We start from the raw sequence: 27,691 nt of genomic DNA, 5'->3' as shown, positions 1-27,691 counted from the left end.
AGTTCAAATTACACCCCCTTTTACCTCATTAAAAATAAAGATAATAAAAAAAAATTACCTATACCGTATGCGGTATTGCCACGTTCAGAAAATTCTGATCTATCAAAATCTAAAAATAATTAAAAAGAAAAAAGAAGCTCACCTACTATGTTGATCAGAGAAATAGTTGTAAGGAATCTTTATCAGTGCATGCTATATCCTGCTGGCAGGCACAGCAATAGCACAAAAAACAAAGGAAAATTTAGCACATGAATCCAATGATAATTAAAATGAAATCATTTTATTGCAGGTCCATTTAAAACACAAAAATCCATGGAGCCATGAAAAATATGACGCGTTTTTGGAGAAACCGCCCTTAGTCATACTACTAGAAACGTCAGATTTTTAATGGCTCCATGGATTTATGTGTTTTAAATAGACTTACAATAAAATGATTTCATTTTAATTATCACCAGATGGATGTGCTGAATTTTCCTTTGCTTTCTGTATAAAAATAATTAACCCGATTGGTAAACACTGTAAATGTAAAAAAATTCAAAAATGGCACAATTACCGTATTTTTCGGACTATAAGAAGCACCAGACCATAAGGCGCACCTAGGTTTTAAAGGAGGAAAATAGGAAAAAAAAAATGTAAGCAAAAAATGTGGTCATTATGCCATGTTATGGGGGAGTGGGTCTGCTGCTGACACTGGTATTGGGGTAATGTCCCCCAATTCTGTTAATATCCTCCATCCTGGTATGTATGGCCCCTCCTTCCTGGTATAAGTGGCCCCCATCCCATCCTGGTATGCATGGCACCCCTTTATCCCCCATTCTGGTATGCATGGCAACCCTTTATATCCCATCTTGGTATGCATGGCACCCCTTTATACCCCATCTTAGTATGCATGGCACCCCTTTATCCCCCATCCTTGTATGCATGGCACCCCTTGAGCACCCATCCTGGTATGCATGGCACCCTCAGAGCCCCCATTCTGGTATGCATGGCACCCCTTGAGCCCCCATCCTGGTATGCATGGCACCCCTTGAGCCCCCATCCTGGTATGCATGGCACCCCTTGATAACCCATCCTGGTATGCATGACACCCTCTGAGCCCCCATCCTGGTATGCAGGGCACCCTCTGAGCCCCCATCCTGGTATGCATGGCACCCCTCTGAGCCCTCATCCTCTTATGCATGGCACCCCTTGAGCCCCCATCCTGGTATGCATGGCACCCTCTGAGCCCTCATCCTGTTATGCATGGCACCCCTCTGAGCCCCCATCCTGGTATGCATCGCACCTTCTGAGCCCCCATCCTGGTATGCATGGCACCCCTCTGAGCCCTCATCCTCTTATGCATGGCACCCCTTGAGCCCCCATCCTGGTATGCATGGCACCCTCTGAGCCCTCATCCTGTTATGCATGGCACCCCTCTGAGCCCCCATCCTGGTATGCATCGCACCTTCTGAGCCCCCATCCTGGTATGTATGGCACCTTCTGAGCCCCCATCCTGGTATGTATGGCACCTTCTGAGCACCCATCCTGGTATGTATGGCACCCATCTGAGCCCTCATCCTCTTATGCATGGCACCCCTTGAGCCCCCATCCTGGTTTGCATGGCATCCCCTGAGCCCCCATCCTGGTATGCATGGCACCCTCTGAGCCCTCATCCTGGTATGTATGGCACCCCTCTGAGCCCCCATCCTGGTATGCATGGCACCTTCTGAGCCCCCATCCTGGTATGTATGGCACCTTCTGAGCCCCCATCCTGGTATGTATGGCACCTTCTGAGCACCCATCCTGGTATGTATGGCACCTTCTGAGCCACCATCCTGGTATGTATGGCACCCCTCTGAGCCCCCATCCTGGTATGTATGGCACCTTCTGAGCCCCATCCTGGTATGCGTGGCACCCTCTAAGCCCCCATCCTAGTATGTATGGCACCCCTCTGAGCCCCCATCCTGGTATGTATGGCACCCTCTGAGCCCCCATCATGCTGCCTACAAAAAAAATTAAACAATCATACTCACCTCCTCTCTCCTCCAGCACTGTCCCGCTCTGCTGCTGACACTCTCACTGTGTGAGGCGTCCCTGCCATGCGCCCTCACACAGTGTGAGACACTGTGCTGGAATAGTCACTGCTCCCCACGCTGGGACTCTGTGCGTGGGGAGCAGTGACCATTCAGTCTGTTCAATAGCCGGCACACTGTACCACAGCGCGGCTCCTGCTGCTGCTCTGTGGTCAGTGTGCCTGCTATTAAAGACCATGGATATTCACTACAACCCATGGGAGTGGGTTGTAGTGAATATTCATGAGCTTTAATAGTGGGCACACAGACCGCAGAGCGCAGCAGGAACCGCACTGCGGTACAGTGTGCCGGCTATTAAGAGAAATGAATATTCATTGCTCTCCACGCCCATGGGCGTGGGGAGCAGGGAATATTAATTTTCTTTAGTAGCGGGCACAGCTAGGCTGCAGCAGGTGGCTGCTGCCTCCTGTGCCACGCTGATCCCCCGCTGCCGCTCCCCCACACCCACCACCATGCGGCCATACAATAATATAATATTCGGACTATAAGACGTACCCCTCACTTTCCTCCAAAATTTTGGAGGAAAAAAATGCATCTTATAGTTCGAAAAATACGGTAAGTTTCTTTGGTCACTGTAATACCACAAAAAATGCTGTAACAAGCGATCAAAATTTCATATCAATCCCAAAATAGCATCAATAAAAACATTGTCTCGCTCTGCAAAAAATAAGCCCTCACACAGCCCCATCGACCCAAAAAAGTGAAAAAGTTACGAGTAGGTGTAGCATCGGCATCTCTGCCCACTTCCTCCCTGCCTCCCTGCTGCTGCTGCTGGTGCACGCTGCTTCCCTGGCACTGTGCTTAGGATGCGTGCACACGCGCTCCCTCTCTCTATCCTAAAAAGTCCCCAACCAATGGCCGGAGGAAATTCTTTATATAAGGCACCTCCTCCAATATGGAGGTGCCCGTGCAAGGTTGATGCTTTGTTATTCTTACTTTGCTTCAGCCCTCAGGTCCTCTGCAAATTAGTCCTGTCCGCCAGTCTGTTCTTCAGTCCAGTCCGCCAGTCTGACTACTTTCCTGCCCGACAGTCTGCCTACAGTCCTGTCCGCCAGTCTATCTATGGGCTCTGCCCGCCTGCTTACCTGGAAGCACCTGCCTGTTACCTGCCGTGTCTGCCAGCCTGCTTACCTGGAAGCACCTGCCTGTCACCTGCCTTGCCCGCCTGCCTACTTACCTGGAAGACCCTGCCTGTTACCTGCCATGCCCGCTTGCCTGCTTACCTGGAAGCACCTGCCTGTTACCTGTTGTGGCCGCCAGCTTGCCTACCCGGAGCACCTGTCTGACTATCAGCCAAATCAGCCTGCCTGACTACCTGGACCACCCATCAGCCTGCCTGCCGTGCTCTTTCGTTGTGCCGGTCAGTTCCTGCCTTCTGACCCGTGGGAGTCCCCTGCTCTCATACAAGGTCAGTCCCAGAGTGGCACATGGTCCCTCTGCTCGGTCCCTCCCTGGTTCACGGAGTCGACTGAGCCGCCGTCCGACCTTGGTCAGGCCGAGTAGATACTTAGTCACGCCCCTCTGGTCCCTCCTTGCACCGCAGCACAGAGGTTCCACCACCCGGATCCGTAACAGTAGGGATGAGCTGACCCGTGGAAGTTGGGGTTCTGGTAGCCGACCAAACGTTAGTCCAAAGTTTGTTCGGGCACCAGAACTTTACCCCAACTTCAGCCTGAGCCCAAACCCAATTGAAATCAATGGGGCCCTAATCTTTGGAGCTGGAAAATCTCTCCCTCTCTCTTGCCATAAAAACAATTCCCAAAAAACAATGTCAGAATTGTGTTCTTTTCACAATTTCACTGCACTTTTTCCGTGCACTGCACAGAATTTTTTACCGTTTTCCAGTACATTTATGTAGTAAAATGAATAGTGTCATTCAAAAGTACAACTCGTCCCGCAAAAAGCAAGCCCACATATGTCTATTTGGATAGAAAAATAAAAAGTTATGGCTCTGGGAAGAAGGGGAAGAAAAAACAAAATTGGCCGTGTTGGGAAGCGGTTAAACTGCCAGTAACATCTCGTGGATATATTTTTGTAATATAATATTATAAGAATAAAACTATCCACACTGAAGTATGAAGCTGACTTTTTTTAATGCAGAAGACATATTACCCCATTATAGCAGGCACCGTGCCATCAGGTTTTGTATCATCCAAGGTTAGACCAATTGGGGCTTCTTCATCTTCAATAACCATGCTTCCACAATAATCTAGCGAATGAAAAAACATAGAATAATTACTAACTTATAATTATTAGAGCTGGTTTGAAATGATTTGAAGGCTCCGGTCCATTGACCTTGTCAGTATTCTCTGGCCAGTTATCTGTGGCTCTACTTTTGATTAGCTGACCTGGCGCGATGTCACGTGTATGTCATGCTGATGATGCACCAGGTTGGCTAATCAAAAGAAGAGCCACAGATGCTGGGAGGTATGAAGCCGTTCTCAGGGTTCACATCCAGCAGTCACTAGTGTTGTGGCCATGGGACGGGGTCCTGCAAATAGATCATCCCAGTTGTAGTAATCACATTTTTAAATGTCTAAAAATGATAAAAAATGGTTTAAGCATTGAGTTAGAAATTGGTCTTTTAAGTCTCTCTAGATGAAATCTTTGATTGCAATCCAAGTAGTTCAATGCCTTAGTCTTAGAAAGCAAATAATTTATATCTAACCATTTTCAATGGCTTGGTCAATACTAATGTGCCAATATAGAATGAAAGTAATCAGGTGCCATTAATCGTAAAATGTCTATGTACAAACTGTATAAATACTTGCATATGGACCATTAAAAGCAGTCCCTGATGACTAAGAGTCCATACCTTTTTTTCTCCAGAAGGCCTCCTTATAATAAACCATACACTTTATTACTGAGCCCATAGGAACACGATTAATTAGCTGATTCCTTAGCGGAGGCAAACCAGGGTTAAAATGAATTTTAAGACAAAGAGCGGGTGGAATGGCACTGATGACATATTTGGCCTGTAACAATATAAAAGTGGTTTAAACACAAGAAATATTATTTGAATGTTTTCTAAATTAAAACTATTTTCCTCTTAGGCCTCTTTCACATTACACATACAGGCATTCATTTTTTTTGTCAATTATGTTCAAGTTTTCAGAAAAATTGAAGAGGATCGGTCACCAGGTAAAAAGTAGTCAGTTTTTGCTATTACTCCAGCTGCTCTTCTGAGTAATCCAGTCTTTTTAAAAATATGGACATTTTTATTTAGTGCTAATTTGTATAGACTTTATCAAGGGGACAGGGCATGCATAGCCCACAGATGGACACATGGATTAAAAAAATGGACACATGGATGTTAAAAAAAAAAAAAAGCACAATAACGGAACTTCCCACGTAGATGTGCTTTTATGCGCAAGTGTAAAGGGGGCCTAAAATGTATTGGAAAATGGGAAAAAAATCCAAGAGCAGTGAAATTATGAAAAAAAAAGAAAGTCTGCCACTCTTTTTGGGATTTTATTTTTATGGCACTCACTATTCGATAAAAGTTTCCTAATAACATGATGCAACAACATAATATATATATTTTTTTAATTTAAAGGGAACCTGTCAGGTGTGATGATGCTGCTGATATATTGTTAATTTGCAGGTTAATATCATTATGAAGGTGCCTGGAACCAGTTGATTGATAGCCGATTCTGTAATTACATGCCATGACTATAATCGCCCCGGGCACGCCTACAGTATATGACTGAAAGCTGGAGGCCACCATGAGAAATAAAGTTAATTTTCTCCCGGGTGTCACACTTTCAGTAGTAAGGCTGAGCACCTTTATAACTTTATTAACCTACGGATTCTACTCTATAACTGCAGGTTAATGTCATCAGACTTGACAGGTTTCCTTTAAGAAGTGAAAAGAATTGAGAAATTTTTAAAGAAAAAAAAAACATTGATTTTTGCGGCAATTTTCTGAGACCCGAAACAATTTTACACTTCTTTAGACTGAGCTGCGTGAGTGCTTGTTTTTTGAGTGGCAAGAAGTCATTTTATTGGTATCATTTTGTGGGAAAAACTATGTTTTGATTGTTTATTATGTGTTGCTTGGTGTAGGAGCGATGACTGAAAAAATGGAGTTTCTATTTTTTTCTTCATGGTGTTTATGATACGGGTTAAAAATGTTATATTTTGATAAACTAGACTTTTGTGGATGCAGCCATACTAAATATGTTTATCTTTTTAAAAAAAATGTATTTATTTTTAAATTGGGAAAAGAGTGGTGAATCAAATTGTTACTCTTTTATTTTTAAACTTATTATATTTTCCATTTTCAGTATAATTAGCTTGTGTACCTGAGCCCAAAAACATTGATAAGAGAGGGGTAGAGCAGAGACATATATAATATATCTGCTGGTTAATAGCGTTTTGTCAGGTGACAGGTTCCCTTTAAAGCTACACTTAGGAAGCGACTGAACAATGAAAAAAAAATTGTGCAAAGACGCACATGGACTTTAACTTTTTATGCATACAAAACAACTTCGTGTTTAGAAAGGTATTTAGGTGTGTAACTTGCTAACAAAGGAATCTGACTCAAATTTTAACAAAAAAAGAATATTGAGATTTTTTGAAAACAAAATGAAATTCCTACCTCATATATTTCATGATTGACAGTTTCTACTGTAATGTTCTCAGCAGACTGATCAATACGAACAACAGGCCTCTGTAGTTTTACCTGACCTTGTAAGCGTTCTGCCATTTTTTCACTAATTTGTCCAGCTCCACCGACAAATTTTCTTTCCTTATGAAACAAAATGGAATTTATAATGATTCAGTGGTTTAGATTATAATGAAAGAATGATAATAGTATGTATTGTATATGTTTGAAGTTGACCTTTTGTTTTTTTCCCTAAAACTGTATAAATAAATTGTCATTACCCTTGCAAATGTTAATGCCTCGATAAGAAATTATTCAGATGTGCTCAGGGGTAATAGAAATGGAATAGACAATGCAAGACTTTTAAAGGGGATGTCTGGGACTTTAAAAAAAAGGCATATAGTTGCTAACAGCGGCAACTACCTGTCTGTTGTACCCATCACCGATCGTTGACCGCTCCTACCAGAGACTCAGCTGCTCCCTGTCAACAAAGCAGCAGTTTCTCTTCCTGTTGACAGAGCGGGATTACTGGTGTCATGCTGACTGACAGCCGTCTCTCTGCTGCCTAATTGGCGGAAACCAGCAGTCAATCAGCATGACACCAGTAGTCCCGCCCTGTCAACATTAAGAGAAGCTACTGCTCTGTTGACAGGGAGCAGCTGAATCTCTAGCAGGAGCGGTCTATGACCGGTGCTGAGTACAACAGACAGGTAGTTGCCTCTGGTAGCAGCTACATGCCTTTTTTTAAGTCTTGGATATCCCCTTTAAAGTATGCTTCAAAATTATTATTTCATTGGATAAGCAAGTTATTTCATGAGTAATGACAGGACCTCTTTAAAGGGAACCTGGAGACTGATTCCTGCTGCCAGAACAATGGGCAGCAGGAAATACGATAGTGACTGTGAAATGCTGCAATTCAAAGTAAAACATACTTTGAAAAGTAGGCTGGGGACAATGCGTCTTGGATGACTAGTCTAAGGCAGAGCTTCTCTCTGCCCCACTCCCCATACCTGACAGGCCTCTCCTTGTACAACACACATAGGGACAGACCTGTCAATCTTGGGGATTAGGGCAGGAAAAAGTATCTGGGACCTGCCTCAAACTAGTCAGCTGAAAGTCTCAAAGCAAAGTCTCCGGCCAACTTTCAAAGTATGTTTTATCTGAAACGCCGCAGCTTTTCAGAGTAAAGCATACAAGTATACAATGCTACAATAATGTAGCCAGAGTCTTGGTTCATGCAACTTAAATCAGCTGACAGGTTTCCTTTAAAGAAACACTCTCATGAAGAATTGTTTTATTAAATATGTGTATATGTGCATGTCGTGTAGTATGAGTGTGCTAATATACTCACCTACCACCACCTTCTCCGGTGTCCAGTGCCGTTCTGCTCCTGTTCAGAGTGATGTCACCGCTCTGCAGATTCTCAGGGTCACACTATGCTCTGAATGACCCAGAAGTGTCTTTTACAATGTAAGCCTATAAATCGTCAGAACAGAAAGAGACTTCTGTCTCACACATAGTCAGCCAAATAGTATGAAGTACAGTGACGTCACTAAGAAGAGGAACGGAATGGTGCTGGACATCACAGAAGGCAGCGGTAGTTGAGTATATTAACACATACACACTACGCTATACAGTATACTCATTTACACATATTTATTTAAAACATCTTCATTGGAGTGCTTGTTTAAGCTCTATGGGTGAAACATAGTGAAATTATAGTTGAAGTATTCCCAACTATAATCTTAATAATTAGAATTTTAAAAATGATTAGCTTTACCTGACCACCATTAGATGTCGAAAAAATTCTTGTAGTTCCGCCACATTGCTTTACATACCACAAGAACCAAAGGGCTGAGACTTCATGAGGTTCTGATGTTACATTTACATTCACAAAAAGTGTTGCAAACTTCTTGGCTGTGCTGCAAGATCATAGAAAATTAATATACTATGCGTAAAAACACATGTATTATTTAAGTATAAATGTCTTGAAGAATAGGGGAGGTATTGTATAGTCTAACCATGTTATTGTTCTGTGTTCCTTACTACACTGACTTTAATATAAGCATTTGCATTCATTTCTTGTGGTCCGCCTATACACAATAGATATAATTATTGGCCGACAACTATCTTCCACGACTTCACTATGTACAGAAAAACTTGGCTTAGCTTCTGCCATTGTCTTATGTCCCAGGAAAACAAAAGAATTGACCATCGGAAATCCAATAGGTCGGATTCTTCTCTCTCCCAAAATAATTTTGGATAAAAGTCAGGAAGCCTCCATACAGATTAGATTGTCCAACATTGGTGGGCTCAACGACTTTAGCCTCATGGGCATGGGGGACTTTAACACCAGTTTGAAATGAATTGTCACAAAAAAATTTGTTAGCCCATGGTCACATTTTTCGCATCTGTTACAAATTTATCCAGACTTTACAGTAAAAAGTATCACTGCATACAGTGCCATTTTTCTTGGCCAAACTATTGTCCCCATTATAAGTCAATGAGGTCCATCGAGTCCCGTTGGTGTCCACCTAACAACCAATCCATAATGAATGGAAGACAAAATTTGGATAAGCACTGCAACAAACTCAATTTGGATAAGCACTGCATCACTTATTATCTTGAAGCCACATGTAATATAGTCCCATGCTTCATTTATACTTTTAGCTTGAAATGTCTTCATCAGCATTATTTGCTTGTTTCGTGTTTGTTCCAAGCATATTGTGGCAACTTTTGTGAGGTTTATAATGTCGAAGGCCAAGATATGTCTTGATGTCTTGAATGATTGCAGATTTGTTAATGTGGCTTGGTTAAAATATAGGTTGACTTGCAACTCAATACAAAATAGCTACCAGGATATTTTTCAAAGTTATTTGCAGAATTGTATGCAGAGTAACTAAATACAATACATGCACTGTAAAATGGTGTTTAAAGTACACATACCATATAAAAGGGAATCGCCTATCAAAAATAAAACATCTTCATTTACATGTGATGTGTTTTGATGTGTTGATATTATATATAGCATGTTCCTTACCATTAGGACACGTTCACACATTCAGTATTTGGTCAGTATTTTACATCAGTATTTGTAAGCCAAAACCAGAAGTGGAACAGTCAGAGGAAAAATCTAATAGAAACACATCACCACTTCTGTATTTTTTACCCACTTCTTATTTTGGCTTACAAATACTGAAGCAAAATACTGACCAAATACTGAAAGTGTGAACATAGCCTTAAAGTGTAAAAATTTTCACCTCTGTATTATTTATTATGTCCATTATTTCCACACATTGTATATACTACAGCTATCTATTAAAATCAGAGTGATAGAAACATTTATAATGATAACTGAAAATAGCATGTCATGGGCCTAGCTAAAATAAAACAATTTGAACATTTTTGGTATTAATAGCAAGCCATCGAGCCATATCAGGTGTTCCAAATATTTAGGAACAGAAAAACAACCTGGCACTCAGAAGACTCATGGGTTCTTTTAGTGATTTTTAATAAAGTAATGTAGTAAATAACAAATAAACAGACGTTTCGGTCACAATAGACCTTCATCGGTGTACGGTTTTATTAAAGGCGTGATGCATTTGGGCCGCTATCTGTAGAAATTTGTAAACCGTTGCTTGCTGAATTGTAAAGGACGCAGGACGCGGCATGCTTCTGGACAAACGGTGGATACCGCGTCCTGCGTCCTTTACAATTCAGCATACAACTTCCTAGCGGGCTACTGCCTCTGGTTATTCATTTTCTCCTACGGCCTACGGCACCGACCAGGCCATTACCTTTAAGTACCTACCGCAAGCAACGGTTTACAAATTTCTAGACAGCGGCCCAAATGCATCACGCCTTTAATAAAACCGTACACCGATGAAGGTCTATTGTGACCGAAACGTCTGTTTATTTGTTATTTACTACATTACTTTATTAAAAATCACTAAAAGAACCCATGAGTCTTCTGAGTGCCAGGTTGTTTTTCTGTATCTATACGGGCTTGTAACCCTACCTGGGCACCACCACCACTCCAGGAGTGCGGTAGTTTCTTTTTTTCCAAATATTTAGGAAGTCAAAGTTACTTTGTTGTTCCTGACTTTACTCTATAAATGAAATCAGCAAAGTAGCAGTAAGATTGAATATGTTTTTATGTGTCATTGCATTCCACTCCACTGCTAGATATAAATACATCACATTGGACTATAATAAAAGTGCTGTTAAATGGAAGATAATTTACATATATATAAAATATATAACATAAAGGAATTTCACTTTCTAATCATCAAAGATTTTCTGTAACACCCAAGATGATTACAGTATATTGACAATGTTGGGTATTATTTAAAGAGTACCTATCATCAATTTGGGGTTACTCTTTAATTTAAAGAGTGAGCAGCCCATGAATGGTGATTCTTCTAAATATTAAAAGTTATTGTAAAAAGTGTCAATAAATAACCCTAATACCCCCAAAATGGTCCGACTTTCTAGCAATTTCTGGGTTGTGGGATCCTGCCATTCAGAGTCGGATTCCACATCCTACCACAAACCCACTCGCAGAGTAAGAGCAAAATCTTGCTATTTGCAGTAACCCAGTGCTGCCACGCACTTTGCAAAACTGTTTCTGAACATTAGTAACCACACTAATGATGTTACTATTAACAGCTTAGTAAATTTTGCCACAGCGCATGGTTAGTGCAAAGAGCAAGAAATCGCTCGATCACTGTGAGAGCGTCTGCAGAGTGTTGTGGGATCCTATTCTGTATGCCAGTGTATGAGAACGGAGCACAGGGGATAAAACAATGCAATGCCGTGTGGCTTCCAGGCCTGAACAAAATTATGCGGAACTAATCAGGAGGAAAGACGTTGCAGGAGGGATGGAATTAGCCAGTGCTCCGGGTCAGGTGATGGCGAAAGGAGCCAGCCTTGGATACAAAAGGTAGCAATGTTGTCACTAGTGTTGAGCCACCCCCGTAGTGTTCGAGTTCGGTTCGGTTCGTCGAACACCCGTGTGTTCGCCGAACTGTTCGTCGAACACCTTCGAACACCGTTAAAACCAATGGCAGGCAAACAAAAACACATAGAAACACATAGAAAACACCTTCAAAGGTGTCCAAAAGCTGACAAACTGCTCAGAAGACATAACTAACACATGGAAAAGTGACAAGTACATATAGTCATGCGAAAATAAAAGAGGTGGAGGAGTAAAAGGAGGGGGAGACACAGATATAGGCATGTCATGCCCTTCTAAAATCCAAAAAGTGAGAAGCCGACACGGCCAGTCCGCTCCTGCCCGTGCCACCTCCGTGTCGCCGGGTTTGTGCCAGAGCCGCGGTGAACCCTGACGGCCAGCCCCCCTCTCCCAATACTGGTGCCTGTCCGCTGGTGGGTCGAGCGAGCCCCCCTGTGGTGGAGGCAGCTCTAAGCTTTTTAATTTAAATTGTCTCTCTAATTTGAATGAATACACTTTAAATCCATTTACAAGGATCTATTGGAGGGCAAGTCTCATGCCAGCAGCAGCGGTAATTCCAGCTCCAGTAGCGTCCACTAAAGCTGCTGCAGTTAAAAAGCTTTTATAAGGATCGAGCTCGGCTGTCCACCGCAAGGCATCCTACTGCCAGTTCCAGCCCCTATGCCTTGGGGTGCCTCCTGATGCTCTTCACTAAGTATCCCATGGTCCCGAAGCATTTCCTTTGAAAAAATTAAGTGTCTAAACTACAGGTGGTGCAGCTTGCTTAACAGCCGGGATAATCCGCTGACTTGCAGACACTGCTACTAGGCACAAAGTATTTCCTGGGCTAGATGCAGTTAAAAATTTGTAATTAGATACTCTCGTTGGATGCTGAGAAAGCATTCCATAGAGTCTCCTGGCACGCCATATATGATTCTCTTAAAAAGCTTGGGGTAGGGGTCTAGGGGACCCTTTTATAGCCAAAATCACGGCCCTGTATCGCAATACGTCACCTAGGCTGAAGATAAATGGAACTGTAGCACCCTGAGGGCTCGGTTGCTACAGACGTATTGCACCTCACCCAGAGGTGTGATATCTCACTCTCAGGTAAGGATGGAGTGTGGATCAGGACCCGACACCTGCATGCATTACACCACATTGCCGTGGGGCAGGGCGACCAATATGCCCCTGAGATGGGCACGACAGTCCCTGTCCCTGGCTGGAGTGGGGGGAGGGAACACTGAGGAAGGGGAACCCTGTAGTGCAGGAGCAGGGAGGAAGCAGTTCCTGGGTGCATTGAGAAGGGAGTATAAAAGGTGGGCACCATCTTAGTTCAGTGCAGAGAAGTCTGAGCAGAAGTGGCAGGGAGCAGGGGCTCTGCATGAGCTCTGCTCCGGAGGCGGGCCTAGTAACAGAGGCCCAGGCCTGGAAGAGGGAGAAGGAAGGAAGAGGAGCGGAGAAGGCTCCAGGAAAGAGGAATGAAGGGATCCCAGGGGTGCGGACGGGCGAGTCGCCACCGCACGCCCGAATCCACCTGCGTGGAGGGGTCAGGCCAAAGGGGGAGACCGGTCCCCGAACTAGTGGAGGCAGGAAACGACCCTCAGCTAGAAACCGGAGGCTCTGACATTTTATGTGGCGCAGCCCCGCGCTACACCCGCTAGGAAGGCACCACATAGGGTCAGGGAAACTGGCGCCAAGTTTACCAAGAGGAGGCCCGAGGCAGCCGGACAGAAGTGTTGGTAAAAAAGGCCAGACAAAGGACACACAAAGGGGGTCCTGTGAAGTGCTCCAAAGTTATCTGGGAGTTGTCTGAGCCCCTCACCTGGTGAGCACAGTACGACGTGGGCAGCCGTTACCTGCAGACGTGGTCTGGATAATAAGAACTGTGAGTAAAGGCCCTGAACTGCATCACTGACTCCGTGTCGTTACTGCTGCTGCCCTGCACCATCACCCCCATCCTCCGCATACACTGCCCTGAGGCTATACTCCTCCCGTGGGGAGTTATGCTACGCTCTGCTGCACCCACAACACCAGCCTCAGCGGTCTGCCCTGTAGCGGCGGTTCACTCTGACCGCAATCCACGGGTGGCGTAGTCGGACATTTAAACATCAAAACCACATAAATAGTTCCGCCACTGGTTTGACCGCCCTGAGCCACGGAACCGGGTCGCCGCCACGAAGACTACAACCACCAGCATCCACCAAAAAGGGTCCGGCTCCGGGTGTCCCAAGGCCCAGGGGGTGCGTCAGAACATTTTCATAACCTTTCACAATCACCAATGGGACAAGGCAGTGATGTCCTCTGTCCCCTCTCTTATACATCCTAGTGACGGAGCACCTGCTCTCATCAATTCGCCATAACCCCAATATTAGGTGGATTGAGGTGGGAGGCACCGAGTACAAGTGCTCTCTATTTGCTGATGATGTCCTAGTATATATCACTCAATCACATATATCCATCCATGCTGTTATGGCTGAAATAGATCACTTTGTTACATGGTCAAATTTTAAAATCAATGCAGCGAAGTCTGAGGCCCTCGATGTCTCCCTCCCCAAATCCATATAGGATTCCATCCAGTCCAACTTTCCCTTTGCCTGGCCCTCACAGGGTATCAAATACTTAGGAATTCCTATTCATAGAGACCTCTCCCATCTATGTTATCTTAGTTTTGGGCCCTTTATTGAACAACTCCATACAGACCACGGTTGGCAAGTTAGAACTGTAAGATTCACTACGTGAACCACTGGTGTTTTGTGGAAAAGCACATGTACACTGCGTTCCAAATTATTATGCAAAAAGTGTTTAGGAGTGATAAGGGAAGAATTTGTTTGTTTGTTAGTTAAACTCATTGATGGTGATGTGTGCCAGGGCTCTTTATATCACTGTAAGCAATTGCAGACACCTGTGCTAATTAGTTTGGCAGGTGTGTCCAATGAAAGGCAAGACTACTTAAGAAGGCTCTCTCACATTATTAAGCAGCCTACATTTTCTGCCAAAATGGGAAAGAAAAAGGATGTGTCGGCTGCTGAGAAGCAACAAATTGTGGAGTGTTTAGGTCAAGGCATGACTACAATCAACATTGTGCGATGATAAGGATGAAGTGTCTTGGCAATCAAGAAGTATGTAGCTGATTCACAGTACACACGTGTGCGTGCTGATAAGGGCAAATTGAGGACTCTTTCCTACAGGCAATTACGTCAGGTTGAAAGAGCAGCGGCAAAAAAGCCTTGTCATAGCAGCAGACAAGTTTTTGAAGCTGCTTGTGCCTCCAACGTCCCCCGAACAACAAGATGCAGGGTCCTTCAGAGGTTTGCAGCTGTGCATACGCCATCCTGTCGACCTCCTCTATCCACTTCACACAAGCAGAAACGGCTCCAGTGGGCCAAACATTACATGAAGACTGATTTCAAAACAGTTTTGTTCACGGACGAGTGCCGTGCAGCGCTCGATGGTCCAGATGGATGGAGTGTAGGATGGCTGGTTGATGCACACCCCACGCAAACACGGCTACAGCGCCAACAAGGAGGAGGTGGAGTAATGTTTTGGGCTGGAATCATGGGGAGAGAGATTGTCGGCCCCTTTAGGATCCCTGAAGGCGCTAAAGATGAACTCCATAATGTATGTGGATTTTCTCAAACAGCACTTCCTGCCATGGTTCAAGAAGAAGAACCGTGTATTTCACAGCAAGATCATTTTTCTGCATGATAATGCACCATCTCATGCTGCACATAAAACATCTGCATCTCTGGCTGATATGGGCATAAAAGGGGACAAACTTATGGTGTGACCCCCATGCTCCCCTGACCTCTACCCCATTCAGAACCTTTGGAGCATCATTAAAAGGAGTGTCTATGATGGCGGGAGGCAGTTCACATCTAAGCAACAGCTCTGGGAGGGTATTCTGTCCTCATGCAAAACAATTGAAGCAGAAACCATCCAAAACCTGACAAATTCAATGGACGAGAGAGTTCAGAAGCTCCTTTCGAACAAGGGGTCCTATGTGAAAATGTAACATCACCTAGAATAAAGTTTTGAGTTGAAAACTGTTTGATTTCAGTTTCTAACAACCTGCTAATGCTTATAATTTCAAAAATGACCATTTTTTTGGTCTTTATTAAAATGAAAAGGTTGATCGAAAAGTTTGGGGGATCTAAGAGTGTGGCAACCCAGTAGTCATGATTACTTCGAATTCTGACAATATGAGGGTCATGCTGCAGGTAGTGCAGCAAGAAGGCACTTATGTGTCTTGCGCATCTCGGAGCCCCAAAATTATTTTCCGGGCTAGATGCAGCTAAAAATTATTTTTAATTTTAAATCTGGTGGAGCTTATTATAGATGGCCTAATAGGATCAGTGCTGCACACTGCTACAAAGCCCAAATTATTTTCCAGTCAAGATACAGATAAACATGATTAGTAATTTGAAAGCTTAAAACGGTTGGTAGGGTGATTTTAACCAATCATCAAGCTTTTACTCTCCCCAGGATGACACAGGGGTAGAAAAGTCGTTTCGGATCCATGATTTGTTCATCTTTATGAACGTGAGTCTGTCTACATTATCAGTGGAGAGCCGCGTGCACTTATCTGTCAGCACACCACCAGCAGCGCTGAACACACGTTCAGACAGAACGCTGGCTGCGGGGCATGACAAGATCTCAAAGGCGTAAGTGGCTAGCTCCGGCCATTTATCCAGATTGGAAGCCCAAAAAGAGCAAGGGTCCAGTGACACAGTCGTGGCTTCAATGTTTACTTGGAGATACTCCTGTACCATCGTCTCTAGGCGTTGACTATGTGTCAGACTTCTTGTCTCCTGTGGCCTTGCAAAGGATGGGCTAAAAAAGTGGTGAAATGATTCCGCAAAATTGATGTTACCAGCAGATACTGTGGTTCTGTTACGGTTTGAGTGCTGAACACTTGACGGTCCCATGGTTGGCAAGTTGGAACTGTGAGATTCACTACGTGCACCACTGGTATTTTGTGGAAAAGCACATGTAAGATTCTGCAACAGTCTCTGCTGATACTCCTGCATGCGTGCATCCCTTTCTATGGCAGGAATAATTTCTGCAAATTTACTTTTGTACCGGGGATCTAACAGTGTGGCAACCCAGTAGTCAGGATTATTTCTAATTCTCACAATTCGAGGGTCATGTTGCAGGTAGTGCAGCAAGAAGGCACTCATGTGTGTTGCGCATCCAGGAGCACCAAGTCCCTGTTGTGTTGGTGGCGAGGTAACAATCATGCTTCCTTCCTCTGTCCTCTCCCCCCAACCTCGCACAACAGAAATGTGATCAAGGTCTCCCTCATCTGATGAGTCTTCCATCAGTTCGTCCTCCACTTCTTCCTGGGCTCCTGCACCTTCCTCACTAGTTTGGCTGTTACCATGCGCCCTGGTAAAACCATCTCCCCCACCCTCACATGCCTGCCGCCTTGGTGCTGCCGACCGTCTGGACCTTGCAGATGTTAGCCCTTCCGCATACAACTCCTCCTCCTCTACTTCCTCCACCTCCTCTTGTGCCACCACCTGACTCCGAATTCTGTTTAACATGTGCTCCAGCATGTAAATCACCGGAATAGTCATGCTGATAATGGCATCATCAGCACTAAACATCTTCGTCGCCATTTCAAAACTGTGCAGAAGGGTGCATAGGTCCCTGATCTGAGACCACTCCTCCAGCGTGATTTGCCCCACCTCTGAATCTCGTTGGCCCAGGCTATACGTCAGAACGTATTGCACCAGGGCTTGTCGGTGCTGCCACAGTCGCTGCAACATGTGCAGAGTTGAATTCCACCGGGTAGGCACATCGCATTTTAGCCGGTGAAGTGGCAGGCCCAACGACTTCTGTAGAGATGTAAGTCGCTGAGCTGCGGGATGCGAACGGCGGAAGTGAGCACACAGCGACCGTGCCCTCTGCAGAAGGCCATCTAGTCTGGGATAGTGGGCTAAAAATTGCTGGACAACCAGGTTCAACACGTGAGCCATACAAGGCACGTGTGTGACATTGCCCCGGCGAAGGGCCGCACCCAGGTTTGCAGCATTGTCGCACACGGCCTTCCCTGGTTTCAGGTCCAGTGGAGACAACCATTCATGAAATTGGTTCTCCAGAGCTGACCACAACTCCTCAGCTGTGTGACTCACATTTCCCAGACATTTCAATGTAAAACCCGCCTGATGACGTTGAGCCCTACTGCCAGCATAGTAAGGAGGTGTGCAGGATCCCTTCTGCGCAGTTACAAAGCTTGTGGCATGACCAGACAGGCTTTGGGTGCAGGTGGAAGACCGAGAGGAGGTTGAGGAGGCAGAAGCAGTGGAGGAACTTTGACATAAAGAGGATTGACGCACAACTCGTGGGGACGGCAAGACTTGGACAGCAGCCCCTTGTCCTGCTGTCACCATAGTTACCCAGTGCCCAGTCAGCGACATGTAACGCCCCTGTCCATGCCTACTCGTCCAAGTGTCTGTGGTGAAATGCACCCTGTCACACACAGAGTTTCTCAAAGAAGCGGTGATGTTATGTGCGACATGCTGGTGGAGCGCAGGCACACCTTTCTTTGAGAAGTAGTGCCGACTGGGCATCTGGTACTGGGGCACTGCGACGGACATAAGGTCTCGAAAATCCTTTGTGTCCACCAGGCGGAAAGGCAGCATTTCTGTAGCCAAGAGCTTGCAGATGGTGAAATTCAACCTCTTAGCTTTCTCATGGCTAGGAGGAAATGGTCTTTTACTTGTCCACATCTGAGGGACCGAGGGCTGGCTATTGTGCTTAGACGGGGTTGATAAGGGTGTCCCCGGCAAACTGCCGGTCTGTGAGGAAGATGCAGGCGGACATGTTAGGTTGCCTTGATCCAAAGGTGGTGCTATCGATGTCGGACAGCGCTCAACACCAGCTGGTGTTACCACCTCCAAAGAAAATGATGACCTGCCAATCACGCTGGCTGTTGCGGGTAAAGAGGTGGCAGGTCTGCGCCCCAAAACAGGTGTGACTGCTGTCCCCCCAGTCACAGAGGATGAAGAGGCCGCGGATGCACAAGATATGGCAGACGGTGGTTGGCCCGGCCGGCTAGGCCGCATTGTAGCACACTGAGCTTCCCACTGCAACTTATGCTTCATGTCCATGTGCCGGTTCATGCATGAAGTACTCAAACTATGTATTTTTTGGCCTCTACTTAGTTTTTGCTGACAAATGTTACAGATAACACGAGTTGGGTCATCTTTATCGATCTGAAAAAATGCCCAGGCTATGCAAGGCTTAGCACCCATGCGACCTGAAGAGCCACCACGACTTGTGGTGAGAGGCAGAGTTGTGTTTGAGGATGCAGTTGTTGACGTGCTTCCAGTACTACGTCTCTGTCCAGGAAGGCGCAACCTGACCTCGTCGTCACTAGCATCTTCCTCCACCTCCTCTGCTGACCTCATCTCTTGGCTGACTGTGGGTTGACAGTAAGTGGGATCTCCGACCTCATCATCATCACCCTGTGCGTTATCACACCCGTCGTCCTCAGAGCCAACCTGTTCCTGCCCTGACAAAAAACTAAAGTTGTCGCTCCAATCAGGTATTTGAGTCTTATCATCGTCTTCCTCATTGTCTCCACCAACAGGAGTTACAGTTTGGGAATGAGGGTCTACATTATGGTCAGAACCTTCTGCGTCTGGTCCTGGATCCGACTCATAAAGATTCTGGGCATCAGTGCAGATCATTTCCTCGTCTGGATTCACAGAAGTGCTGGAGTCGACCTCTGATTCCCAGGCTATAGTATGAGTAAACAGCTCTGCAGACTCAACCATCTGTTCTACCTCATACTCAGACGGGCAGCTGGAGATTTGGGAGCTGTGAGGAAGCAAGTGCGATTTGGGTGACACCTTTGAGGACTGGAGTATTTGTGATGTTGAAGTTGATGTGGAGGAGAGCCCACTTAAAGGAGCACTTGATATCCGTTGAAGCACCTGCTGTTTTTGTGCCTCATCTGGAATTTGTAGCGATTGGCGTGGCCGTAAGAAAGGGATCTTATCACATTGTCCGCTAAAAGAAGTAGACATTTTAGTTTGGCTGGAAGATGGTCTTTCTTCTGCAGATGTTACTGTTGCTTTAACACCTACCCCACGGACACAACCTTTTTTCCCCTTCCCAACACGCCTATTCCCCTTTCCACCAGCAGCAGGCCTTTTTCCACTCAATTTGGTGGTTAACTAATTCACAACTCTGGAGTTGTTTGCACAAAAAAACAATGGATGGTAACCGAGCAGAGCTGAGTGGCCAAACTGTGGTATTAGGCCAAAACTATTGGCTGGGTTAGATGCAGAAAAAAATTATTTTGAATTTGCAACCTGATGGAGGTCAGTATAGATGGATTAATAGAACAAGACCCACACACAGCTAGAAGCCCAATATTTTTTCAGAGGTAGATGCAGGAAAAAAATATATTCAGTTTGCAACCTGATGGAGGTCAGTATAGATGGACTAATACAACAAGTCCCACACACAGCTAGAAGCCCAAATATTTTTTCAGAGGTACTGTAGATGTAGATAAAAATTAGTTTTAATTTGCAACCTGATGGAGGTCAGTATAGATGGACTAATAGAGAAAGTCCGACACACTACTAGAAGGCCAAATATTTTTTCAGAGGTAGATGCAGAAAAAAATATATTCAGTTTGCAACCTGATGGAGGTCAGTATAGATGGACTAATAGAGAAAGTCCGACACACTACTAGAAGGCCAAATATTTTTTCAGAGCTAGATGCAGAAAAAAATTATATTCAGTTTGCAACCTGATGGAGGTCAGTATAGATGGATTAATAGAACAAGACCCACACACAGCTAGAAGCCCAATATTTTTTCAGAGGTAGATGCAGAAAAAAATATATTCAGTTTGCAACCTGATGGAGGTCAGTATAGATGGACTAATACAACAAGTCCCACACACAGCTAGAAGCCCAATATTTTTTCAGAGGTAGATGCAGAAAAAAATATATTCAGTTTGCAACCTGATGGAGGTCAGTATAGATGGACTAATACAACAAGTCCCACACACAGCTAGAAGCCCAAATATTTTTTCAGAGGTACTGTAGATGCAGATAAAAATTAGTTTTAATTTGCAACCTGATGGAGGTCAGTATAGATGGACTAATAGAGAAAGTCCGACACACTACTAGAAGGCCAAATATTTTTTCAGAGCTAGATGCAGAAAAAAATTATATTCAGTTTGCAACCTGATGGAGGTCAGTATAGATGGATTAATAGAACAAGACCCACACACAGCTAGAAGCCCAATATTTTTTCAGAGGTAGATGCAGAAAAAAATATATTCAGTTTGCAACCTGATGGAGGTCAGTATAGATGGACTAATACAACAAGTCCCACACACAGCCAGAAGCCCAATATTTTTTCAGAGGTAGATGCAGAAAAAAATATATTCAGTTTGCAACCTGATGGAGGTCAGTATAGATGGACTAATACAATAAGTCCCACACACAGCTAGAAGCCCAAATATTTTTTCAGAGGTACTGTAGATGCAGATAAAAATTAGTTTTAATTTGCAACCTGATGGAGGTCAGTATAGATGGACTAATAGAGAAAGTCCGACACACTACTAGAAGGCCAAATATTTTTTCAGAGCTAGATGCAGAAAAAAATTATATTCAGTTTGCAACCTGATGGAGGTCAGTATAGATGGACTAATAGAGAAAGTCCGACACACTACTAGAAGGCCAAATATTTTTTCAGAGCTAGATGCAGAAAAAAATTATATTCAGTTTGCAACCTGATGGAGGTCAGTATAGATGGATTAATAGAACAAGACCCACACACAGCTAGAAGCCCAATATTTTTTCAGAGGTAGATGCAGAAAAAAATATATTCAGTTTGCAACCTGATGGAGGTCAGTATAGATGGACTAATACAACAAGTCCCACACACAGCTAGAAGCCCAATATTTTTTCAGAGGTAGATGCAGAAAAAAATTATATTCAGTTTGCAACCTGATGGAGGTCAGTATAGATGGACTAATAGAGAAAGTCCGACACACTACTAGAAGGCCAAATATTTTTTCAGAGCTAGATGCAGAAAAAAATTATATTCAGTTTGCAACCTGATGGAGGTCAGTATAGATGGATTAATAGAACAAGACCCACACACAGCTAGAAGCCCAATATTTTTTCAGAGGTAGATGCAGAAAAAAATATATTCAGTTTGCAACCTGATGGAGGTCAGTATAGATGGACTAATACAACAAGTCCCACACACAGCTAGAAGCCCAAATATTTTTTCAGAGGTACTGTAGATGCAGATAAAAATTAGTTTTAATTTGCAACCTGATGGAGGTCAGTATAGATGGACTAATAGAGAAAGTCCGACACACTACTAGAAGGCCAAATATTTTTTCAGAGCTAGATGCAGAAAAAAATTATATTCAGTTTGCAACCTGATGGAGGTCAGTATAGATGGATTAATAGAACAAGACCCACACACAGCTAGAAGCCCAATATTTTTTCAGAGGTAGATGCAGAAAAAAATATATTCAGTTTGCAACCTGATGGAGGTCAGTATAGATGGACTAATACAACAAGTCCCACACACAGCCAGAAGCCCAATATTTTTTCAGAGGTAGATGCAGAAAAAAATATATTCAGTTCGCAACCTGATGGAGGTCAGTATAGATGGACTAATACAATAAGTCCCACACACAGCTAGAAGCCCAAATATTTTTTCAGAGGTACTGTAGATGCAGATAAAAATTAGTTTTAATTTGCAACCTGATGGAGGTCAGTATAGATGGACTAATAGAGAAAGTCCGACACACTACTAGAAGGCCAAATATTTTTTCAGAGCTAGATGCAGAAAAAAATTATATTCAGTTTGCAACCTGATGGAGGTCAGTATAGATGGACTAATAGAGAAAGTCCGACACACTACTAGAAGGCCAAATATTTTTTCAGAGCTAGATGCAGAAAAAAATTATATTCAGTTTGCAACCTGATGGAGGTCAGTATAGATGGATTAATAGAACAAGACCCACACACAGCTAGAAGCCCAATATTTTTTCAGAGGTAGATGCAGAAAAAAATATATTCAGTTTGCAACCTGATGGAGGTCAGTATAGATGGACTAATACAACAAGTCCCACACACAGCTAGAAGCCCAATATTTTTTCAGAGGTAGATGCAGAAAAAAATTATATTCAGTTTGCAACCTGATGGAGGTCAGTATAGATGGACTAATAGAGAAAGTCCGACACACTACTAGAAGGCCAAATATTTTTTCAGAGCTAGATGCAGAAAAAAATTATATTCAGTTTGCAACCTGATGGAGGTCAGTATAGATGGATTAATAGAACAAGACCCACACACAGCTAGAAGCCCAATATTTTTTCAGAGGTAGATGCAGAAAAAAATATATTCAGTTTGCAACCTGATGGAGGTCAGTATAGATGGACTAATACAACAAGTCCCACACACAGCTAGAAGCCCAAATATTTTTTCAGAGGTACTGTAGATGCAGATAAAAATTAGTTTTAATTTGCAACCTGATGGAGGTCAGTATAGATGGACTAATAGAGAAAGTCCGACACACTACTAGAAGGCCAAATATTTTTTCAGAGCTAGATGCAGAAAAAAATTATATTCAGTTTGCAACCTGATGGAGGTCAGTATAGATGGACTAATAGAGAAAGTCCGACACACTACTAGAAGGCCAAATATTTTTTCAGAGCTAGATGCAGAAAAAAATTATATTCAGTTTGCAACCTGATGGAGGTCAGTATAGATGGATTAATAGAACAAGACCCACACACAGCTAGAAGCCCAATATTTTTTCAGAGGTAGATGCAGGAAAAAAATATATTCAGTTTGCAACCTGATGGAGGTCAGTATAGATGGACTAATACAACAAATCCCACACACAGGTAGAAGCCCAAATATTTTTTCAGAGGTACTGTAGATGCAGATAAAAATTAGTTTTAATTTGCAACCTGATGGACGTCAGTATAGATGGACTAATAGAATGATGCTATGCCCAAAAGATTTTACTTCACTAGGTGCAGTAAAAAAATTGGTATTCTATACACAGGTGGTATATCTTGCAGCACAGATAGGCTACTCCACTGACTAACACACTCTGCAATAGGCCAAAAAGGATTAGCTTTGCTAGATTCAGCCAAATGCTGTGAAAAAAACTTGCACAGCACTGGCACAGACCTGCCTGGCAAAAACTGATAGGAACTGATGTAACCTAGTCCTGAAAAGGACTCCAATTACAATTAGTCTTTACTCCCACAACCTATCTATTTAAGAGCACAGACCTCCCTGATAAAAGTCGTAGGAAATGCTGTAACCTAGTCCTTAAAAGGACTGCAATCACAACTATTCCCTACTCCCAAGCTATCTGTAGATTTGTGCGAAAATTGGCTTGAAATTAACAAGGTATAGCGCACACAGCAACAGCGGTGCCGTCTAACACGCAGCTGCAGCAGTGAGAAAATGGTGGCGACGGGGAAAATGGCTTGGTCTTATAGGGCAAGGACATGTGACATACACTGCCAATGACACATGCCCTTGCTTGTGTGAAAAAAAGCACTTCGCTCCGTGTGTGCGCTGCTGATAGGCTGACAGATTGCACCTCCCCACTGCAAATGCGGGAAAGAGAAAAAAAAATGGAGATCTTCATTGTTCCTGCAGAGATCTGACGCGCCCCTGGGCCTGTGTCGCGCTGCGGTGCGCACGCGGGAGCTTACCCGGAGCCGGATCCGTGGAGGGTTGTAATCTCGTGGCGGTGACCCGGTCCGTGCCCAGGGAGTCAAACTAGACGGCAGTCTATTAGTAGTAAATAGTTGATGACTACGCCACCCGTTGAGTGCAGCCAGGAAGCTGCTGCTGCAGGGCAGACCGCTGAGGCCGGTGGTAGGATTGTGCAGCGTGATAGTATAACCCCCAACGGGAGGGGTATGGCCTCAGGGCAGCCGACGTGGATGATGGGGGTAGCAGGAACCACTCAGAGACGGTACGGTGTAGTTCAGGGTCTTTACTGGTAACAACGACAGACCCTCCCGGAGTACTTGCTAGCAAACGGGGCCTGGTCAGTCTTTGAGCAGATGGGATCTCCCCTGGCCAGGCGTAGCTGTAGGCCTCCCAAACTGACTGTACTCTTCTGGCTACCTTGCTAGAAGCTGATGTAAGTAGCCCACGTCCCTGAGTGTACCGTGTGGTGCTCACCCGTATGGCCGGTGACTCGGGGCCTTCTAATGGCTTCCGCTCCACGATGGCGGTGCTGGTCCCACGCGTGTGACCGTGCCTTCGGGCTTCTGGGCCAGAGGACCTGAAATCCCCTGCCCGACGGATTCTGCTGCTGGGTAGGCGTTAGTCCCCACAGCCTCGGACTCCGGGTAAGGTAAAGAATCTTCTTAGTCAGGGCGAGCTCTGTAGCTGCCAGCCCCTGACTCCTTGTAACTCTGCTGTTTCCTATGCTGCTTCTTGTCTCCACTCTCCTTGTCTGACTCACCCTGCCTCAGCCCCGGGTTTATACAGGGGAAGTTCTTCCCCTCCCAAGACTGGGCAGGAGGTGTGGCATGCACAGGATCCCTGACCAAAGGACCTCCCACCTGCTCTCAGACATAATATCTCTATCACTGTGGCAACCAGACCCCTGGGGTGTCACATTCCCCCCTAGTGAAATTTAGTACTCCGGGACTAAACACGTTTAGAAAAACATAACAAAGTATAACAATAACAACACAATAAGAAAAACACATAAGATGGTTGCGGCGTGTCCGCAACCGGGTGCAGTCTTTGAAGAAAAGCAAAGGTGTCCATTTCACCAACACAGGGAGACGTAACCAGGTAGGGGTCTGTCCTACCCCGAGTCCTTAACAGTCTCTAGTCCATCCTGGGTTACGCTCCAACTATATACAAGGATTCCCGGTAAATCCACCAAGGTTTCCTAAAAATAACTAGAAACACAAAATTATACACAAGCAACAAGACACAGAAAAACATAAATAAAACAATTTATACACTTTAAATTCTCCAGCGTGCGGGTATCAAAGGTGTCCTTCAGCCGGGTTAGTATCCCTGCGACAGTCTTCCTCCCAGGTGGCCAGGATTTTACTTCCCTTTTGGCTGCCCCGGTTAGTTGGGCCACCAGGATGCTCACTTTTTGCTCTTCTGTGAGGGGGTACACCTGGAAGAGGCTATCCAGCTTTTCTCTAAAGTCATGCAGGGTATGTGACTCCCCTGAGTACTGGGGTAGCCAAGCTGCTCCCGGGATATAGGGCATGGTGAAGGGCATAACTGCAGCAGCGGTAGCGCTGGCGGGGGTTGAGGCAGTGAAGCTCTCCTCCGTATCCGACATCTTCCTCCCCCCTAGTGGACCGTGGCCTACCTTGCGATGATCCTCTTCCGTAGGCCGCGGCTCCGCAGTGGATCGTCAGGGTTGAGGACCTTCCGTCGCGCTCCTGTGACGTCGGCGTCTGCTGGGCTCCTTCCAGGACCTTACGCAACGTCCGGACGTGAGGCGGGGCTTCAGTTCTCGCGCGCTTTCGGAGTCCACGCCCCTCTTCTTCCCGCGCGGCGTCCTCAAGATGGCGTCCAATGGCGGGAAAACTCCACGGATGGCGGGAAGAAGGTCGAAGATGGCGCCGGATGGCGGGAAAACTTCGCGGATGGCGGGAAGAAGGTAGAAGATGGCGCCGGATGGCGGGAAACCTTCACCACTGGTAAGTTTGAACAGTCTTTGCTTTTCAGGCACGCAGTACCCGGTGGTTGCGGGCACGAAATCCTGCCGACTACGCCAAAGTTGACGCGCCCCTGGGCCTGTGTCGCGCTGCGGTGCGCACGCGGGAGCTTACCCGGAGCCGGATCCGTGGAGGGTTGTAATCTCGTGGCGGTGACCCGGTCCGTGCCCAGGGAGTCAAACTAGACGGCAGTCTATTAGTAGTAAATAGTTGATGACTACGCCACCCGTTGAGTGCAGCCAGGAAGCTGCTGCTGCAGGGCAGACCGCTGAGGCCGGTGGTAGGATTGTGCAGCGTGATAGTATAACCCCCAACGGGAGGGGTATGGCCTCAGGGCAGCCGACGTGGATGATGGGGGTAGCAGGAACCACTCAGAGACGGTACGGTGTAGTTCAGGGTCTTTACTGGTAACAACGACAGACCCTCCCGGAGTACTTGCTAGCAAACGGGGCCTGGTCAGTCTTTGAGCAGATGGGATCTCCCCTGGCCAGGCGTAGCTGTAGGCCTCCCAAACTGACTGTACTCTTCTGGCTACCTTGCTAGAAGCTGATGTAAGTAGCCCACGTCCCTGAGTGTACCGTGTGGTGCTCACCCGTATGGCCGGTGACTCGGGGCCTTCTAATGGCTTCCGCTCCACGATGGCGGTGCTGGTCCCACGCGTGTGACCGTGCCTTCGGGCTTCTGGGCCAGAGGACCTGAAATCCCCTGCCCGACGGATTCTGCTGCTGGGTAGGCGTTAGTCCCCACAGCCTCGGACTCCGGGTAAGGTAAAGAATCTTCTTAGTCAGGGCGAGCTCTGTAGCTGCCAGCCCCTGACTCCTTGTAACTCTGCTGTTTCCTATGCTGCTTCTTGTCTCCACTCTCCTTGTCTGACTCACCCTGCCTCAGCCCCGGGTTTATACAGGGGAAGTTCTTCCCCTCCCAAGACTGGGCAGGAGGTGTGGCATGCACAGGATCCCTGACCAAAGGACCTCCCACCTGCTCTCAGACATAATATCTCTATCACTGTGGCAACCAGACCCCTGGGGTGTCACAGATCCATCCCCTGCCCCTCCCCCCACCCCGCTGTACACTCAAACTGCGTATTAACATTAATTTTCATCATTACTGAGAAAAAATCCAGTTATGATTTTGGTGCACGAACAGTTATCGAACATAACCTCGAACAGCCGAATTTTTCTCAAATTGTTCGTGTTCGCCGAACGGCTCGAACACCGCCCAAAACAGCTCGAATTTGAGATTGGCGAACAGTTCGAGTAGAACAACGCTCATCTCTAGTTGTCACATCTCATCAGACATGGAAACACACTAGTGTACACCACCATTAAACAGTAAGAGTAT

General features: G+C 45.2%; 1 protein-coding gene across 1 annotated transcript in view; it reads right to left on the bottom strand.

Annotated features, from left to right (window-relative positions):
* The window catches only part of LOC141227649 (amine oxidase [flavin-containing]-like), a 197,912-nt gene that overhangs the window by 40,376 nt on the left and 129,845 nt on the right, over window positions 1-27,691 (bottom strand). The window contains exons 6-9 of the mRNA XM_073667244.1: window positions 8,459-8,600; window positions 6,673-6,822; window positions 4,888-5,047; window positions 4,185-4,281 (exon numbers count right to left, since the gene is read on the bottom strand). Of these exons, the coding sequence (XP_073523345.1) occupies window positions 4,185-4,281; window positions 4,888-5,047; window positions 6,673-6,822; window positions 8,459-8,600 (549 nt within the window). The remainder of the gene's footprint in view (window positions 1-4,184; window positions 4,282-4,887; window positions 5,048-6,672; window positions 6,823-8,458; window positions 8,601-27,691) is intronic.

The sequence above is a fragment of the Phyllobates terribilis genome, unplaced genomic scaffold (genome assembly GCF_046119375.1).
Source record: "Phyllobates terribilis strain yellow unplaced genomic scaffold, ASM4611937v1 Scaffold_2__4_contigs__length_985480577, whole genome shotgun sequence".
Lineage (NCBI taxonomy): Eukaryota > Metazoa > Chordata > Amphibia > Anura > Dendrobatidae > Phyllobates > Phyllobates terribilis.
This window is presented reverse-complemented; position numbering and strand designations above follow the sequence as displayed.